This window comes from Bombus impatiens, unplaced genomic scaffold, assembly GCF_000188095.3.
Source record: "Bombus impatiens unplaced genomic scaffold, BIMP_2.2 scf_0418, whole genome shotgun sequence".
In the NCBI taxonomy this organism is placed as follows: domain Eukaryota; kingdom Metazoa; phylum Arthropoda; class Insecta; order Hymenoptera; family Apidae; genus Bombus; species Bombus impatiens.
Genome location: NT_176837.1, coordinates 2,666,504 through 2,685,691, shown reverse-complemented (window position 1 = coordinate 2,685,691; position 19,188 = coordinate 2,666,504). Strand labels below are relative to the sequence as shown.

The window sequence follows — 19,188 nt, the reverse complement described above, 5'->3', positions numbered from 1 at the left end:
TTATTTGTAGTGTCGATAAAAATAGATAAATAAAAACTGTGTCTAATTTAGTAAATCAACTTATTAAAACATCATGTTAGATTGTGTTTCTGATGATTGCATGTCATTCCAACAAGCTATTTCTGTCATTTCCAAATTACCATCTTCTGTCAATGTTAAGATTTGTTTTTCTGAATTGTCTTTAAGTTTCAAAGCTAAATCTGTATCAGAATGTGATACCATCACTGCAGGATGTGTTGGAGCTTCATTAATTTCCACAGGTTGTAAAATACGTACATATATTGGTTGAGTTACAGTAGTATTGTCTATAATTTATAGACATTTTGTAATGAAATGTTTTTCAATTAAAAATATATCTTAAATTCTTACCAGCAGTTAAAATATTCTGAATTGATAAATTTTCAGAATTTGATAATCTTATTATAGGAATATTTTCATTATGATTTGGAATGTGTGATTCTGAATATGTTTCAATAGTCATAATTGGTACATTTTGCTGCACACTTTTTTCCAAAATTGGGATATCCAACATAGCTTCATCAATATCTTTTAAAGGTGATTCTGAAAGGCATTTGGAATACAATTTTCTGAGAACAGAAAAAGTTCATTTCTATCATATCAAAAATGAATAGTATGAAAAACCTGTTTGATTATCTTGGACTCTAGTCTGATCACTTATATGTTCTTTCATATTACAATTATGTGATTCTTGTTGACTTTCATAAAATTGTACACCACATTTATCACAAAATATTTTTTGCTTAACATGGTCTCTAATATGATGCACCATAAATGAATTATGAAGAGTAGTATATTGACATTTATCACATTGCAACCAAATATTACTCTTTTTATGCTTGGATTTTTCAGTAATATTTGAAGATAAGATAACATCTTTCCTACTTTGATAATTAGTTGTAGCTTGAGTGTTACACTTTGTAATTTGTGGTGGTTGAGAACGCTTTTGTTTATCATTATTACCAAGAAGTTCTCCTTTCTCCAAAGAATACTTTTGTTCTAAGAATCCCAAAACATTATCACGTATATTGCACATCTCAACATCAAGTCTATCAAGTGTATTAATAAGATTAGCACAACTGCGACAAATTACATCATCTTCTGATATTACTACCAAATATCTATATTATATGAAAAGGACAAAATTGCACTTGTATTTTAAGACAGTGCCTGAAATGCATATTATATTCATATAAATGTTATAATAAGATACTACCTTTCACCAACTAATTCTCCAAGCTTTTCTATTACTCTAGTTCTTGATATCTGCGTTCTACATGTAGCCAAAGCATAATGACGCCCTTGAATTTTTGCATCACATACAAAACATTGTATATCTTCCAAGGTTCTTGAAATATTACATTCATTATCAGTATTGCAAACGCTTACGTCTGTACAATTGTTGGTAATATCTTCAGAACAAATGTCATGTTGTTGTCCTATTGACAACATTGAAGATATATTTGCCATTGGACTAATGAAAATAATTATTTTGTAATCGGAATCAAGGTTAGAATACAAAATAGGAAATGTAAGATAATAACAAAGATAAATGTAAGATAACTGTAAGAAAATAATACGAAATAAAAAATCTATAATTTTGTGTTATAAATATTACACTGTACTTTTCTTTTCCATTTTTATAATACTATGATAAAAATAACGTATCAATGAATGTAATATATCTTTTACACAAATCTGTTACAGTTCAAAATGATGTTAACTTGAATAGATCTTATGCCATCTTGTGAAGATTGATGAAAATACACACAACTCAAACACCTATATCATATTCATTACCACCAAGGAGTAATAAATATAAGTTACATATATATACATAAAATATTATAATAAAACTAATGCAACAAAATTTGTCACGAATATTAATAGGAAAATTTGTTTATTTTATTGAATTACAAGATAAACATAGAAAACAAAACATTAAGATGTATAATATTTATTATACTTATCTATAAGTGACAAGTTCATTGATTTTGTTATATGCTCATTTACAATTAATAATTAAAAATTAATCGAATATTTTTGCTGTTTTCTGTAATTTCCACCAAATTTTTAATGCACAAATAACCGCTACTTTTACACATCTATACTTAACATGCTTATACGAATAATTTCCTTTACAGTTCTTGCTAACATTTATGTCACTAAATGTGCGTACATAGTGACTTTCTTGAATTACAAAGGAATTGAACATTATGAAGTTTATATCGGTGTGTACATTTCAAGCATGTCCAGTATTTGGTAAATAAGATCTAAACAAAGTTTTATGTTCATTACTTCATATAAAATAAACATCGTTAATGTCACGCATTTTTACAACTTTTTATACAATAAACTTATACAGAACAAAATATAGTATTGTACATGGGTTTTTATCAATTTGATCCGGAAAATAACTGTTTAATCTTATAAAAATAACTTTTGTATGAAATTCAGACGTATGTATATTTTCTATAGTTTGTAAAGTTTTACACAGTTTTGTAGAAAAAATGTTAATGTCACATTAGGATATGGTTGAAACGTACTAATAATTCTTGAACTTTACATATCTATTTTTTCAATTTTTACTTTCAGCTCTTGCTTTTTTGTATTTTCTTTTTCATCTATTTCGTTCTTTTCATTGTCCCTTTCTTTATCCTTGCCAGAATGTTGTTGTTTCTTATCTGAATTACGGAAACGATCATAACGAGAATCTTCATCATCGCTAGATTTACCTCCTACTTCTGTTTCTCTTAAAATATCGCCCAAGTCTTTATCAACATCATCCCATAACTTATCGCCACTATCGCCGGGGTAATCATCATCATCATCTTCTTCTGCTTGTCCATTTTTATTCTCTTTCGTATTTTTCTCAGATTCAACAACCCCTTTTTGCTCAATTGTTTTACCTGACTCAGCAGTATTAGTGCCATCAGTTGTAGTTACTGGCAATGTGTTATTTGTAGATGGTGGTTCAGAATTAGTTGGAGATTTAGCATTTTCTGTACTATTTACAGCATTTGGAGTAGAAGTATTATTGGTAGATGACGATGATTGCAGATGGATTCTTTCTGCTTGCCTTCGCAATGCTTTATCATCATTATCGCGCACATATCTGCATAATATATTATATTTAGATCAACAATTGTATACATAAAAGCAAAAATTTTATGAAATCATTATTTTAAAAGTATACCGTTTAAGATGACTTCTGGTTGAACAATGGAGCGCTATTGCTCTTTCACTATTTTCACTACGTGGTAGATATGTCTTACACAATTCACAAAATTGCACTTCGACACGTTTTATGTATTCTGCTCCCACTTTAATCATTTGTTTACTTTTAGGTTTCTTTTCTGTGTCGTTTGTGCCTTCATTTTCTGGTTTTTCTTTTTTTTTCTCGGGAGACTCTTCATCTTCTGCTGTAAATTATGTTTATCTAGTAATTGTTATCGAAGTAATATTTATTAGAGAAAGAAAAATGTAACGTTCAATAATCGTACGTACCGTCAACATCACCTACAGAATCCAGAGTCATAAAGTTATCAAGATTAACTTCCTTGTCATCTTCTTCAGGTCCACTTGAATTCGCTTCCGCCTCACCATTGCCAGCGTTCATTCTTTCTTTCAATGCACTTTTCCTCTGAAAGATACACAGACATAAAATATATTAAAACTCCAAAAACTTTAATATCGCAATAGGAATAGTACCTTAATGTGATCCAAAGAACACATATGAGTTTCAAATAGCATTGGTGATCGAAATTGAATACGACAGGTGCGGCAAAATGGTGTGAGAAATCGTTTCATTTGACGATGGGAATCTGATAGCTGATGTATTGCTTTAAGAGAACGATAATTAAGTTTACAGATCGGACAGAACATGGTACGAGAAGGCAAAGTACCACGCGCAGCATCTCGGGCCTCGACACGTCGTTGTTCTTGTCGTTGCAAGACACGCATACGAGTCAAAGTTGCTTTGTGCCGTGATGCGATTCGTCTCATTGCTGCACTGTGACGGCCCGAATATAAATGTAGCGAGTATTCTTTGAAAGTAACACTACGATGAGCACAATGTGGACAAGTTAATTTAATAAATTTTCTCCCATCTCTTCTACTAGGTAACTCTTCTGAACCAGTAGTTCTACCATGATCTGTTTTATCATTTTCATCTCTTTCTTCATCATCCCCATCGTCCTCATCATCCTAAAAATATACGCATGACAAATGTTCACCGTAACGGGTTAATTCAATTAACAAAATTTATTTTAATTGGTCTCACCTCATGTTTTCGATCATCTTCATCTTCTTTTACTTCGTCTTCTTTCTCTTCCTCATCTTCGGTGTTTTGTCTTTCCCGATCTTGTTTTTCTTTCTTTCTTTTTTCATCTTTTTTCTTTTTCTCTTCCTCTTCCTCTTCTTCTTCATCGTCGCGTTCATGCGGCTGAATTAATGTCGGTAAATATTACAGTAAGTATTGCCATTATTAGCACACAATATGCATATAGATAATAAGAGCAAATATTATCAGCCCTATGAAGTTACCTTATCATCATCATCCCAATTACTTTTGTTATCATCATCTTCTTCATCGTCATCGGAAAATTCAGCGTTAATAGCTTTGGTCATCTCTCTATCCTTGTCCTTCATGCTCGTTCCTGATCCTGACTCCTTTTTACTTCCGGATAGCCTAGTAGTACCGCTACTAACGACACAGCAATTTTGTTTTGACTTACATTATTTCCCTTCGTCTTGTTCTGGTTCCTTTGTCTTTCATTATATCATCAACCAAAATTTTGTTTTCTTATAGTTGATATACAGCAAATATCGCGATAGTATTCGTTTTTCTTTTATCCCCCATAATGAATGCATTTCGTATTGCAATAAAGGTCTTAACTATTCAGCCTTTTTGCTCTGCATTGTGCTCTTATGTCTCCGCATTTTCGCGTTTTAAAATATATATATATACATATATATATATATATAAGAAACAACGTTCTTATACTGGTTTTAATCACCGCTATGTGTAAGAATGATAAATAATGATCTCGTAAAGTACAAGTATTATAGTAGTTCTCATATCAAAAGTAATTACATTGTATTTTGATGATATACACATTGTATTTATGCATGTGAGAATCAATTCCCTTTTTTATTTAGAACCCTGCGAAAAGTTTGCCTCTCGGCAGTACAATATTGGTTTCGTGCGATCATTTGTGTCATTTTTTGTGTTTTCTTTTACCATTTATATATCTATCATCGTCTTGACTTTCAGGTCATTATACTCAGATATAGTCAGTTCGTTTACTGACAAATAAGCAAGCAGGCTACTAGGACGGTATTGCGGTTGGTAAGTGATTTATTAATTAATTACCTCCTGCGCAATTTGGTTGTGGTCATGCGCACACGCTGGATGTAGTCTCGCGATCGCGATCCTAGCAGCTTGCGTCGATAGTCGAGCGAGTGTAGAGTACGCTTGCGAGCCATGATGACGTCCGATCGAGAGCTCATACGATGGAATCCACCCCCTCTACCGCTTCCACGAGTTGAAATGCGACCTCTGTAGTTTGAGCTTTGATGCGATATTCGCCCTCGGCTCGAGGTATATCTCTGAGTTGGAGGTGCCATTTCACTAATTCGAGGGGGTGGTGGAGGTGCATAGCTCCGCGATGCTGAATGACGGTCCTCTGAGCGATGATATGACGAAGCACGTTCGCTTTGTCTCTTGTCCTCATACACGGCCGAAGACGACGATCCCTTATTATCGTCATAAGGAGCTGATGCAGATGAACCACCATACGACGAAGAATACCTCTGAGAGCCGCTACCGCTACCTCCACCCTGCCAAATCAAATTCAATTGTGCTCCTTCCCATTGTATCTTTCTCTTTTCCTGCCCTTCTCTCTTTTAATCTATATACATTCCTCCCCTTTGTTCCCTCCTATCAGATATTCTCCATATATTTTTTTTCTAATTCCATTCCAAGTTGATTCTTTTGCACTCCCTTATTTTACCACTCATTATAGTGCCAATCGTTTAGTACAAAATCATCCAACCTTGTACTGTTACGGTCACTACACCCATTCCCGTTGGATCACCAAAATATTATTTACCTCGCCTAAGCTTGAAAAGCACCTAAATTATATTTTATCTTTCATATTTCAAATATAAGTAACTTTGCATACCGCTTTTTTTATTATATTAGAAACAATTTTTAGTTTTCAAAAAATATAATAGGAGTCTTGTCATTTCATTTCATATGTACGAGCTCTGAATAGTAGCTTTGATCAGCATTCGTTTGCTTGAAGATATCAAATGAACTGAATTCTGCATGATTCTGGATTAATTGTTGATAGACCTTTCCAATTTTAATAAAGATAGATGTATTTTTATATATTCATATTTGTAAAGCATTCTTTCATACAATGTTCAATGCCTCATGCACACTTATATGAACCAAGAAATCAAATAAAACTAATAAAATTGTAGTTATATGCATATAATGTTATATCCTTGTATATTTTCTTTAAGGATAAAATATGTGAAAAATATATTTGTGTACTTTCACTGCTTTTGTAAAGCTTTCCAGCACAGTCTAGCTTCAACCCATAGATATAAGGTACAGATATATATTTAAAAAAGGTTGATGTTTCTCAGTCATTTTCAATTGAACATAACTTAGGATGTATGTCCTTTACATTGGAAAGATCTACGATTTGACGTTATTAACAATTTATTTCATTATCTCAATGGTAAGTTTTAATGGATGTAATTTAGAAAATTGTATAGAGCAGTATTTGTTAAAAATTTTTGCGGTGTGGCAATGCAGGGATGCTTTCAACATTTCAATAACTGATCTGCACTGTGCAGGAAACTGGTTTAGTTGCACATATTGTTTTACATAGAGAACAATACTGATGTTGGCATTTTAAAATTCATATTTCTATATGTATATGTATATATATATATATCTATTCATTTGTTGGTTCAGATACTTTTCAGGTTGTTCTCAATATTTAATGCAACTGTGTGCAGGCAATAATTAAGTACCATCTAGGTGTATTTCATCTTTTAATTATGTGATGTTTTCGCAGTGTTCCACCAGTAGTGTCCCAACGCAAAAAGAATGGGTGTTCAAGTAGCCGTTGGCTCGTCGCTTGAAAGGAAAGTATGACGACTTATGAATGCCTTGCCTACTGTTTCATTTTTTTTAAATGTAAATGTTTAGACGAGTGTCCTGAAAATATTTTTTATATGGAACAAAATACTTAAAATTTCATAGTTAAATTTTATCTGAAAATCTTTCAGGACCATCGTTTGTTCATGCTATGTAATTTAAAAATTTGAAAACATTTGTGAAGCAGGGCTTTCAAGATGAAAAAATGATTCTTGACCACAGCACGGCAGGAGATTGAAACAAAATAGACTAACGCTTATTTGAGGTGTCTTGCAATAAAAATATCACTACGCTTATATGTATAAAATATATACCTGGTATGAATCACTTCTCATCCTTTTACGAGTTGAATCACTCGACGATCGATGTTCATCTCTTCCAGAATAAGATTCCTAAATAAAATAATAATGTTTCAAGTTTATGTCACTCTCTATGCACACAATTCTTTAAGTTACAATTCATTTATTTACATACTTACCCTTGGTCTTTTATAACTATTTGAATGTTCACCCCTTCCTCCTCTACTAGAATATCTTTCAGACCCTCCTGTTATAAATATAAATAATTTTTAATATTACTTATAAAATAAATGCTCTTCATAAAATATTAGGTAATATAAATTTGTTATTATGGTCATAAGAATTATATTAAATGTACACAAATATTAACTAACCAGAATTATACTTTGACCGAGAATCGTAACTGGTAGTTGAATATTTAAATCTGCCTCCTCTAGATGAGGAATAACCTCCTCTGCTAGACATATTTCCTCCTGTGGATCCACTGTTCCATTCATTTCCACTACCACCTCCTCTTCCCCTATAAGAACTGCCTCCTCGAGAATTAAATCCACGGCCACGAGAACTCATACTAGAGCTATAAAAAAAAGATAAGAAATATATAAAATATTTTTTATAATTAATACTGAGCTTTATATATATAACTTTATTATTTTTTTAAATGATATTAGGTATAAAAATAAGCACCATATTTAAATGACATTGACATTTAATACATAGTATATCTTTGTGACAGAAAGAATTTATTTAAGATCAAAATTTGTAAAAAATTATTTACAACAACAAAAATGGTATATTAAATGAAAATATACATATATTTATGAATAATATAAAATAACAAAATATAAAATCCAAGCGGATATAAATTTACATGTGCATAATCTATTACCAACCTGCATTTATGGTAGCTATAACTCATAATTAGGACTTATAGATGGGTTATAGATGTCAGATATGGTGTCAAAAGTCTATAGACAAAACAGGAATGTTTATGTATTGCATTACAACATTAAAATACATTCATATGTATTATAACCTTCAGTTATATTAATTGTACTTATTTATTGTTCTTATGCAATGTGACACGAAATTACCAAAATATTTAAGAGTTTTCATATATATCGTCTTCAACACAAAATCGACAATAATATATAAAAATAAGGTTTACATCATTATCTATTTAAATTATTAAAACAGTGTCAAATTTTTTCTACAAGATACATAAATATTTTAATAGATAACATTTCTACATTGTAAAATGTAGTTCCTCACGATACCATCATTAAAATATATATTTCATGCTGCTCGTAATTGTGCATGATTTTGAACAAAGTGCTTCAACGCTTATCACATTTAATAAATATTATAATCGTGAAACGACATATCTATATTTGAATGATAAAATATACAATCTTTTGCAAAAATTAATAGTATTTCTAGTGTGAAAATCAATAACTTCCTTCTTTATTCCCCAAATTAATGGCCACACTCTGCGAGAATTTTAGAACCATCATTTTATCTAAGAAATCGTCTTTATATAAACAAGATAATACTTACTTTATTAAAGTATGTGAATTTTCCTTTAAGAGATTTTAGTAAGCGCAATTTGTACAATAAACTTTAAGTATTTGGCACGAAATTACACAGACATGCCGTGGACGCGCGATTCACGTAAAATGTCGTCTTCCCTAAAGGCTGTGGCGTCACTCTTCTTCCAAATTCTAACGATCGTTCGGAATGAAGGAATCGAACCGGAAGTTAGCATCAACTTGACTCATACACTCGTTTTAATAATATTCGATGACTTACTTGTCGTATGCAACTAATAAACACTAAATCCATAATTTTTAATAAATATATATCATTTTACGCTATTCTAATATTTTTTGAAAATTAAGTTTTTGTTCATTGTACATAGTATATTCTGAAGGAATTGTAGTTTGAAAAACTAAATTGCTTAACATGGCATTAAAATATTTACGTACTTTAGCAAATCCAGTAGATACATTAAATATTTTTATATACATAAAAACCAAACAATTTATAATATTTTTATATAAGAGAACAAATAAATATTTTTTAGCTATCAGTTATTATCAAATCTTTAAGTATTAAGTAATAAAATATAAATTTCGTAAAAGTCATTCTCTTACTGCTTGCATATGTTCTATACACACATATAAAGATTAAAGTGATCAATATTTTATCAGAAATAAAATTACCTTGTTAATCATATAAGTAGTAAAAATAAAGAGAATTGTAGGGCACAAAAAAATAAAGAGGAAATCAGTCTTATGTAACTTTATGTTATACATTAAACAAATCAAGAATTTTTGCAATTTATTACACGCATACATTAATATTATGTAACGATTACAATAACAATCATTTAGATAATTATTCACGCAGATTTTTTGCTAGTTATGTAAATTAATTATTAAAATCTACAAATGTATACTTTATGTTGTAATGTTTGTTTTACAGTTTAATTTTGACAATAGCATCATTATTGCAAAGAATTTTAGTTTTAATAATAGAGATGTACAAATTTGTAAATCTAATTCATCTTATTTCATTTTAGTTTTATTTACATAATAGAGTCTAATGTATCTTTTTATTTTAAATCTTTTTTGTCAAATAAAATGTAATGGCAACTAATAAAGTTATTTATGATACAAATATCTACAAAGAATTCACACAAGTATAAGAAACTTAGTATAAGTTTGAAATGTGTCGCAATCTGTTACTATTTATATATATAATGATATTGTTATTGTTATTATTTAAACAAATAACTTCAGTCTAATCTTAATTTGTTCTTATTTATAATACAACATGGTTATGTACATAAATCAAAAGTGTTTAAATTTGAATATTGTTTATAGAGATTGATTATGAACATCAAAAATATTTTTATTAAACCAACTACTCTTTCGTTAATAATATCATTAATATATTAATATATTTGCATCCATGATCCAAATATATTTCATAACATGTAATAAATAAAATATGTAATGAAATGTTTATGTGATGAAAGTGCGAGTAAGATTGTTTGACCACTCAATTTCAAATTTACAGTTTGGCAAACCAACATACAAATGCTTTAGCAAGTTTTATAATCTTACTCACACTCTTTTCTTTAGGAGACTTTTTGTTACAGACATAAAACATTCTACTTTTTATGGTGTTTGAATTATAATAATGAAAATTGATTTTCAACCATCTGAGCTATATATATAGTCTTCATCTAAAGGGGAATGAACATTCATGTCATTGGAGTTGCTACTATAACGACTACAATTTTCAATTACAATATGGGCAAGTTCTTTTATACGCTCATATGGTCTTGGATCTGAGATTAAAGTATTCAATTTCTCAATTCCTCCTTCTCGAATAACTAATATGCAATATTTATGGGCTGTTAAAGAAATAATTATAGTTTTAATAAAAGTTGCAAGGTAATAAAACTTCAAAAAAATATTTGTATGTATGAATATATAGAATGGAAAAATGATTGTATTTAAAATAAAATTAAATTATATATATACTCACGATATACAGTTGTAAGATTAGCAAGAGCCCAAACCGCCCAATGTTGACATTGTGGTGTATGATAAATATCTACCAAACGTAATAGTGGTAGAAATGAGCGGTAATTAATATTACGTTCTGATGATATATCCCATCGTTCAATAGCTTCAACCATAAGTTCAAGAACTACATTTCGACTAGGTTTTTCTATTGTCCATGCTTCAACACCATCAGATGCTATGTGAGCTAATATCCCGACTGCATTATATGGTACCTAATAGCAAAGAAAATATATTAAGTATTGTAAAAATATAATTATTAAATATATTGTCAATATATAAGTATAAAAAACCTCAATGCTTTCTCTGACAGTACGTATTAAATTTGTGAAAACTACCATGTATGGTAGTTGCATTAGATGCACTCTAAGACTTTGTACTTCGGCTACATTACCAAGTAAACCCATCATATTTTTTAATAATTCTTCTTTGCGAGAGTATTGCTGTAAAAATAAATCATTCATGAAGTAATTGTTTTTATTTAGTAACTATTTATTAATAAGTAAGATTAATATTGTATACCATCACACATCTATAGAATAATAGCATGCCATTTTCTTCAAAAAATCGTTGACAATTTATAGGAGTTTCATCAGTTACATTCCACATAGTTGACCAAGCTACTTCCATAACATCATCAAATGTTCTAGATTCAACTCTGTATTTAATTAGTTCAAGCATTGTTTTTATGCAACCTAGATCGCCTAATAAACGCTTTTCTCTGCCTGTTACTTGACATGCCAAAGTATTTAAAAGAAATATTCCAATGCGTTGAACATAACTTTCCTGTTGTGCATGTTTAGCTAAATGCAAAAGTAATTTTACCAATGTTTCATAGTGTGACATCTAATAAAAGGTAAATAAGAATTATTAACATCCTTTAAAATATATTTTACAATATAACTACATATGCTATTACTGCAAGTAACAAGAACAATACATACCACATCTTGTGGCAATCGGAATTGGTATAATGTTAGGCAACCATTACGCATCATAGTTTCTTCATTTTTATGAATACTCATTCCAACAAGAAGTGTGCGAACAATTCTCCTTTTTAATCTTGCTTCAAGTTCGCCTTTTTCCTTCATTTTTACAATATAAAACAGTGCTGCACTGTTAAATATAAACAACACGAGCTGTACTCAATTTTTTGAAATATATGATAAATATAACAGTATACAAAAATCATATAATATATAAATACCTTCCAGATATTTGTATATCTTTCAGAGTAGGATATTTCTCCATTGCTTCTAATACTGCGCAAAGTGCTTGATCCATCCTATGACAATTTTCATATCTGTACATATGATATAAATCACTTATTACTTTTAACATTAGATCTTCTCTATTATTCATATAAACGTGAGCTGCAACCAATATTTGATCTTCATTTGCATTTCCTGCAATCTAGAATTTCAAAAAGCAGAATAATTAAAAAATAAATGATAAAATATACAATATTATTATGTATTTGTTATAAAATATTGCTTTTACTATTTACCAATTTTGCTGGAATATTACGTCGCCTGCAAGGTGCATCATTTGCTCCATAAAGTCCTAAAAACTGTAAAGGTCTATCCACTCTTGAAATAAGACCTGGTATATCACAAAGATTATTATTATATATGTCAGAATAGAAAGAATTTTCAACTGTTTGTATTCTACGATCTACAATTTCTATTCCTGCTAAATTTGTCCCACTAATATCTAAAGAAGTTAGTTGAGGCAAACCATTTACTATATCAGATAAGATTGTATTAGGATTTGCAAATATTCCATCTTCTGGATGGATTTGAGAGATATCCAAATGCCTAATATTAAAAACATTGAATTAAAAATTTTGAATACAATATTTTATTATACCATAAGTCAAATATAAATAAACAATTACCTTAAATGTTTCAAGTGACAGATATTGGTAACAAAGGCTTGTGCTTGAGAAATAATTCTAACATTATATAAAACTAAGGATACTAAATTAGGAACCAAATGAAAATAATCAAAGGTGCCCATATCAGAACTATTGGACAAATCTAAATTTGTTAAATTTGTTAATCCACCCAAAAGTATGTTATAATCCAAGGCACAAATTTGAACATATTCTATAGCCAAGGTCCGTAGATTTGGTATTTTAAATACATGTCCTTGTTTCTGGTATGCTAATAATTAAAAAGTATATACATTAATTTTATATATTATTAAATAAATATACTATATGTCATTAACTTAATATCTCTTATATTTTTTTTTCTTTATGATACAACTAAATGCAAATAATATTAATAATAAGATATTCTAAATATATTAATAATTAAACTGCAAAATAATAATATAAATGCTTTATTCATAATATAAAATAACTCATACCTTAATGCGAAATAAATATTTTATTAGTAACTATTTATTATTAGTTATTAATTTGAATAATAGCATATCTATGTTTTTTATAAGACGTAAATTGAACATAATTTTAATTATTAATAGATATCAATAAAGAAAAGTATAATAAAACATAATAGTGTCCTGTCAGTGGAACTATAGATTTTTATAAGTTATTCTAGTAATAAAGAGTTCTTACCTGTAAGTTTTTCCGGAATAATTCCAGAACTACCACGGCATACTAAAGTATGCAAATTTTCTGCATTTGCATTTATGTAATCAATAGATCGGTCTGTTAAATTGGGACAATCTGTAAGTTCTAATCTTACAAGTTTGTGATTTGCAAGGATCTGTACTGAATCATCGGTTATATTGGATCCTACAACTTTGACACGTTTAAGTTTGGTTATCCATACATTTTTGAAAATCGTAAAGAAACAGTCATGATCTTCGTTTATATCGTTTCGTAAAACGTATTCAATAAGTTTATCGCATATTTCGCTTGGGAAAACCACTCCTTTTAAAAGATTTCGATATTCACACTTATCCTTTACTGAGATAATGTCTAAATTTTTGCAGATTACTTGGAAACATAATTCTGCAAGAGATTCTGGACCTATGTATTGATCTAAATGAAATAAGTCATCCAAATCCGCCATTCTATACGGCAATTTAGATAAATTGCGTAAAAAGACTCATAAGAAAATCCTGGCAACAATTACGCAATTTCAACTGTCAAATATGTTAAAATGCATCAGCTGGATATCAGTGCCAAAATTCGTTACAGAAAAATCCTTTTTTATTAACGTTTCTTTATTTTCCTTTGATCAGAAAATAAGATCATTACATACTTAATCGGCTCAAATGCCGAATCACTCACAAATGAGTCCAAAATGAATATATTCACTCTAGATCTTTAACGAAATTTACACAACAGTTAACTGATGCGCAACTATGTACGTCTTCACGCTTGCAATTTTGACATTTCACTTGACTACCGTAGTGACGCTGTTCTCGAACACTTGACTGTAGCAGCATATAAAGAACACAACAGTGATCCACATTTATTTAGATTTAGTTGACTACCCTGTTTCGCGCGGAATTTTAAATTATAATCTTTATATCTTAATTTATTCGAAACCTTTAGTGCAAATAATAAATATTAAATGTTACAATGTAAAGGAATAATACATGAAATCAAGGGCAAATAGCTTTATTTTAGAATTTTTCAAAATTATATAGTATTAACTATATAGTATATAGTATTACAAAAAATATGCTTAAATACATATAATACTCATAACCGTATACAAAATTTAAAAAATTGTAAATATTTATTTCTATGATCCACAGGCCATGCACGCATCTCCATTTTCACGAGAGCATGCGAATACTTCTATGAGTTTCTCGTCATTGCTACTTTCAGAATTAACAGATTGATTAGAAGTAGTACTGACTGTATTTCGTAATTTTGACTTATCAACCGTGAATTGTAGGGCATTTACTGCTGGTTTCGTTCTTAAATAATACATACCAGTCTTTAAACCCTGCAAGGTGTTTTTGTATATTTAATAAGTTTCATTAAAATAATTATATAAAATTTTGAATTATAAGGATTAAATAAGAGTACTTGCCATCTTCCAGCCATAAAAATGCATTGAAGTCAGTTTTTCTGTTGTTGGTTTAGCCATATGAACATTCATTGACTGTGACTGATCTATAAATGCACCACGATCTGCTGCCATTTTTAATATTACCTTCTGTGGTATTTCCCAAACGGTTTTATAAAGCATTTTTAAATCATTTGGTATACGTTCGATATTCTATAACAAAACAAATCTATTATAATAATATTGTAAAGAAGGGTCTGCTCGAAAGAAGGAACTATTTGATTCTGAATTTAGTTAAATTAAAGGTATAGCACTACTGTATCGCGTATGGCATCTGTGCTGGAACACCGAGATTCGGATAATTAAAATTCTAGTTAATCAGGACGTCAGATCCTGATTATTGAGGTTATTTATATAAACCTACCTGTACAGAACCATTATTTGCTATAATTTCATTTTTCATATCCTCATCCCAAAGATCTCTTTCAGTCAGATCTCGTAATAAATGAGGATTTACGACTTGAAACTCTCCAGACAAAACTCTTCTTGCATAAATATTACTGGTATATGGTTCTATAGATTCATTATTTCCTAAGATTTGTGCAGTAGATGCCGTTGGCATAGGGGCGATTAATAAAGAATTTCTAACTCCATGTTTAGCAATTTTTTCTTTCAGAATTGTCCAGTTCCATAAATTAGTTGGAGTAACATTCCACATATCATATTGTAAAATCTGAAAGTACCTAAATAATTAGCATATATATTGTGATATACTAATGCTATTATGATAAATTAATCATTAAAGTAAAATATTTTTACGTATGATTTACTTACTCCTTTGCTAACTGGACTACCTTCATAGGTTTCATATGTACCTTTCTCTGCAGCAAGTTCACAACTAGCCTCTAATGCACCATAATATAATGTCTCAAATATTTGGATATTAAGTTTTTGTGCTTCCTCACTTTCAAACGGATATCGCATTAAAAGGAATGCATCTGCAAGACCCTGAATTCCAATCCCTAAAATACATATAACAAATATTAAAAAATATTAAAACTATATAAATATTGTATACTTAATATTTCACATAAAAATATTTATATACCTATAGGCCTATGTTTAAAATTTGATGTTTTTGCTTCATGAACCGGATAATAATTCACATCGATAATTTTGTCTAAATTACAAGTAACAATTTTTGTTACTTTTCGCAGTTTTTCAAAATCAAATGTCTGATTACTGGAGTTTACAAACATGTTCACTGCGATTGAAGCTAAATTGCATACAGCGATTTCATCTGGACTGGAATATTGTACGATTTCTGTACACAAATTACTGCTTTTGATTGTCCCTAAATTTTGATGATTTGATTTACGATTACAATGATCTTTATAAAGCATGTAAGGAGTTCCTGTTTCAACTTGAGAAACAAGAATAGCTGTCCATAAATCTCTCGCTTGAATCTGACGTTTATATCTTTTCTCATTCTCATATCTAAAAATAATATGTATTTATTTAAAAAAATGTTCAACACTGTCGATATATTTTACTATGTATCATCAATATACATAATTTAATTTAATTTACCGTGTATAGAGAGCTTCAAATTCATCGCCCCAAACATCAGGTAGACCAGGAGATTCATGTGGACACATTAAAGACCATACACCATTATCGAAAACTCGTTTCATAAAAAGATCAGGTATCCATAAAGCATAGAATAATTCTCTTGCTCTATTTTCTTCTTTACCTGTCAATTATTATTAGATATAAAATGTTAAGTATAAGAATATTAAAATAGGTAATCAAAATATTCCAAAATACAGAGACAAACATGTAGCTTACCAATATTCTTTTTAAGATCTAAAAATTCAAAGATATCTGCATGCCATGGTTCTAAATATATAGCAAATGCTCCTGGTCTTTTATTTCCTCCTTGATCAACATATCGAGCTGTATTATTGTATACTCTGAGCATTGGAATTAAACCATTAGATACACCAAGTGTACCAGCTATTGGTGTGCCTCTTGCTCGAATACAATGTACATTAAGTCCAATACCACCAGCTGATTTGCTAATAAGTGCACATCTTTTTAATGTATCATAAATTCCATCTATGCTATCATCACTCATTGTTAGTAAAAAACAACTGAAAAATATAATCACTAGATTATTACATTGGAATGGATAAGTACATTTTATTTTAATCTTGATAAATATACCTAGACATTTGCTGTTGCCTAGTACAGGCAAAAAAAAGTGATGGAGATGCATGTGTAAAATAACGTTCTGATAAAAAATTGTAAGTTTCTATAGCTTTATCAATATCTTCACCATGAATGGCAACTGCAACTCTCATTAACATGTGTTGTGGTCTTTCAACAACTTTCCCTTGTATTTTTAATAAATAACTTCTTTCAAGTGTCTTAAAACCAAAGTAATTATAACTAAAGTCTCTATCATAAATTATTGCAGAATTTAACTTATTTGCATTATTTTGTATGATATTGTAATATTTCTCACTAATAACAGGTCTAACTTCATTTGTATAATGTTCCTTTACATTATATAAGTTATGTATTACTTCTATAAATGGAAAGGGAAGATTCAAATAAAAACGAAACATTGAATTTCTAAATTAGAAATAAACAAATGAATTGAACATATTTCTTATCTTACCACTAAAGCTTTTCTTTGTTTCTTTATGAAGATTAGATATTGCAATTCTTGCAGCTAATATCGCATAATCTGGATGTTTAGTAGTCATAGTTGCAGCAGTTTCAGCTGCAAGATTGTCTAATTCAACGGTGGTTACACCTGAATATAAACCACTGATAACACGGAAAGTAATTGCAGACTATGAAAAAGATATAGAATATTAAAAAATAAATAATTAAGTAATAAATAATCTGAAAATAAGTAAACTTACAGGATCCACATAATCCATATCTAAATTGTAACATAACTTTTGAATCCTGGATGTTATTTTGTCAAAATGAACATCTTCTTTACGTCCATCTAATAATTACAAAAACTGATTAGTGTTATAATAATAAGATTCGTAATAGGATTACATTAAGATTACTCGACATAATATCAGAATAATAAAGTTTATAACATACCTCGTTTTATCACATACATCTTTCCTTTTCCAACCATTTTAAGATCACAATTAGTTTACGATTAAGAGATGGAAATAATTATTAAACTACTTGTCCTGTAAAGTAGTTGGATTAGTTTATGGTGTCGTCCTACCGGCTTTTGGCGCGAATCGGAAGTAAAGATTGTCGTCACGTGACGTAACATTATCGTAGTTTGACAGTTTAAATATGAAAATTTAAAGGTTTTTAGGCTGCTATAAATCAATTAAATTTTACATAATATTTAAACGAATATGCGTTTTTCTATTATTATATATAAAAACCATTAAATTATCCTTTTTAATTATTATTTTTGTAAAGGAATAAGTAACTAATAGGAATTCAAATAATAATTAATAAGAATTTTAATAAGAAATTATTTTAGTCTTTATGTATTGAAATGAGATATTTTCTGCAGGTAAAATTTACAAGTATATATGTAATATATCTTGTATAATTAATAAAACAATTTGAGAATAGTAGACACAAAATAATATGTTATTTATGTAGACATACGATGGATGACAGATAATTAAAATTTTATTATTTAATGAAATGATTATATATGAGTTAATTATACTGTTCTATATTCCATATACTAATCAATTATATCTATAATACTTTTATAAAATAAAAACATTGTTGTATATATAAAAAAATAAATACTATACCCAGGTAAAAAGTATCCGAGAATTTGTTTAATAAAATAATTTTCGCGTTGAACACATTGTATTGCTATTATCTTGAATGTTATTTGTACAATCTTTGTCTCCTTCAATTTTAACTAAACAAACATTTATTTTGTACTCGTGAAATTGTAGCAATTAACCGGAAGAGAGAGTTTACAAAATGTTTCCGGCTATTATTCTTTCACAACTCATTTCCGTTTTCCATTATTCTAATATTTCGATATAATTCCTAGTACTCCTTGATATCATTCTTATTAAACCACCATTGTATTA

The 19,188-nt window shown here is 29.3% G+C and overlaps 4 protein-coding genes across 7 annotated transcripts; all 4 read right to left on the bottom strand.

The window, feature by feature from the left end:
• Nucleotides 1–30: 30 nt before the first annotated feature.
• LOC100740419 lies at nucleotides 31–1,829 on the bottom strand. Its single transcript, XM_012386900.3, has 4 exons — nucleotides 1,235–1,829; nucleotides 643–1,139; nucleotides 370–561; nucleotides 31–305 (listed from the first exon to the last, which is right to left on the bottom strand). The coding sequence occupies exons 1-4, from the start codon at nucleotides 1,486–1,488 to the stop codon at nucleotides 64–66; spliced, it is 1,185 nt and encodes a 394-aa protein (XP_012242323.1). The 5' UTR covers nucleotides 1,489–1,829; the 3' UTR covers nucleotides 31–63.
• Nucleotides 1,830–1,959: 130 nt separating this feature from the next.
• LOC100740178 (protein split ends) lies at nucleotides 1,960–9,235 on the bottom strand. 4 transcript variants are annotated; one of them, XM_012386801.3, is made up of 12 exons: nucleotides 9,052–9,218; nucleotides 8,388–8,462; nucleotides 7,869–8,071; nucleotides 7,674–7,741; nucleotides 7,510–7,587; nucleotides 5,393–5,859; nucleotides 4,564–4,720; nucleotides 4,301–4,462; nucleotides 3,730–4,224; nucleotides 3,526–3,661; nucleotides 3,215–3,440; nucleotides 1,960–3,133 (listed from the first exon to the last, which is right to left on the bottom strand). In XM_012386801.3, exons 2-12 carry the CDS (start codon nucleotides 8,411–8,413, stop codon nucleotides 2,581–2,583), a joined length of 2,571 nt encoding a protein of 856 aa, XP_012242224.1. In that variant the 5' UTR covers nucleotides 8,414–8,462; nucleotides 9,052–9,218; the 3' UTR covers nucleotides 1,960–2,580. The 4 variants fall into 4 exon arrangements, with proteins under 4 accessions (XP_012242224.1, XP_012242222.1, XP_003490312.2 ...); XM_012386799.3 differs by having other exon boundaries at nucleotides 4,564–4,723; nucleotides 9,052–9,217; XM_003490264.4 differs by having other exon boundaries at nucleotides 3,215–3,437; nucleotides 4,564–4,723; nucleotides 9,052–9,217.
• Nucleotides 9,236–10,372: 1,137 nt separating this feature from the next.
• On the bottom strand, nucleotides 10,373–14,131 carry LOC100740054 (protein zer-1 homolog). Its single transcript, XM_003490263.4, has 9 exons — nucleotides 13,672–14,131; nucleotides 12,985–13,252; nucleotides 12,595–12,904; nucleotides 12,295–12,500; nucleotides 12,032–12,203; nucleotides 11,610–11,933; nucleotides 11,381–11,530; nucleotides 11,050–11,302; nucleotides 10,373–10,915 (listed from the first exon to the last, which is right to left on the bottom strand). The coding sequence occupies exons 1-9, from the start codon at nucleotides 14,129–14,131 to the stop codon at nucleotides 10,713–10,715; spliced, it is 2,346 nt and encodes a 781-aa protein (XP_003490311.1). The 3' UTR covers nucleotides 10,373–10,712.
• LOC100747811 (ribonucleoside-diphosphate reductase large subunit) lies at nucleotides 13,906–18,376 on the bottom strand. Its single transcript, XM_003490327.4, has 11 exons — nucleotides 18,209–18,376; nucleotides 18,016–18,104; nucleotides 17,766–17,943; nucleotides 17,309–17,672; nucleotides 16,931–17,235; nucleotides 16,673–16,835; nucleotides 16,191–16,579; nucleotides 15,917–16,104; nucleotides 15,507–15,815; nucleotides 15,107–15,295; nucleotides 13,906–15,019 (listed from the first exon to the last, which is right to left on the bottom strand). The coding sequence occupies exons 1-11, from the start codon at nucleotides 18,243–18,245 to the stop codon at nucleotides 14,813–14,815; spliced, it is 2,418 nt and encodes an 805-aa protein (XP_003490375.1). The 5' UTR covers nucleotides 18,246–18,376; the 3' UTR covers nucleotides 13,906–14,812.
• Between the last annotated feature and the right edge of the window lie 812 nt (nucleotides 18,377–19,188).

Coding starts and splice junctions, on each gene's coding strand:
- LOC100747811 (XM_003490327.4), bottom strand. CDS start 18,245: ATGGTTGGAAAAGGAAAGATGTATGTGATAAAACGAG. Junction 17,944..18,015: donor ATATGGATTATGTGGATCCT/GTAAGTTTACTT, acceptor TCTTTTTCATAG/TCTGCAATTACTTTCCGTGT. Junction 15,020..15,106: donor ATTTTTATGGCTGGAAGATG/GCAAGTACTCTT, acceptor AACACCTTGCAG/GGTTTAAAGACTGGTATGTA.
- LOC100740178 (XM_012386799.3), bottom strand. CDS start 8,413: ATGAGTTATAGCTACCATAAATGCAG. Junction 3,662..3,729: donor GTTCTTTGGATCACATTAAG/GTACTATTCCTA, acceptor TGTATCTTTCAG/AGGAAAAGTGCATTGAAAGA. Junction 3,441..3,525: donor TTCTGTAGGTGATGTTGACG/GTACGTACGATT, acceptor CATAATTTACAG/CAGAAGATGAAGAGTCTCCC.
- LOC100740054 (XM_003490263.4), bottom strand. CDS start 14,131: ATGGCGGATTTGGATGACTTATTTCATTTAGATCAATACATAGGTCCA. Junction 13,253..13,671: donor TATTCCGGAAAAACTTACAG/GTAAGAACTCTT, acceptor TTTAATTATTAG/CATACCAGAAACAAGGACAT. Junction 10,916..11,049: donor TAATCTTACAACTGTATATC/GTGAGTATATAT, acceptor TTTCTTTAACAG/CCCATAAATATTGCATATTA.
- LOC100740419 (XM_012386900.3), bottom strand. CDS start 1,488: ATGGCAAATATATCTTCAATGTTGTCAATAGGACAACAACATGACATT. Junction 562..642: donor AGTCCAAGATAATCAAACAG/GTTTTTCATACT, acceptor AATGCCTTTCAG/AATCACCTTTAAAAGATATT. Junction 306..369: donor TCAGAATATTTTAACTGCTG/GTAAGAATTTAA, acceptor TATAAATTATAG/ACAATACTACTGTAACTCAA.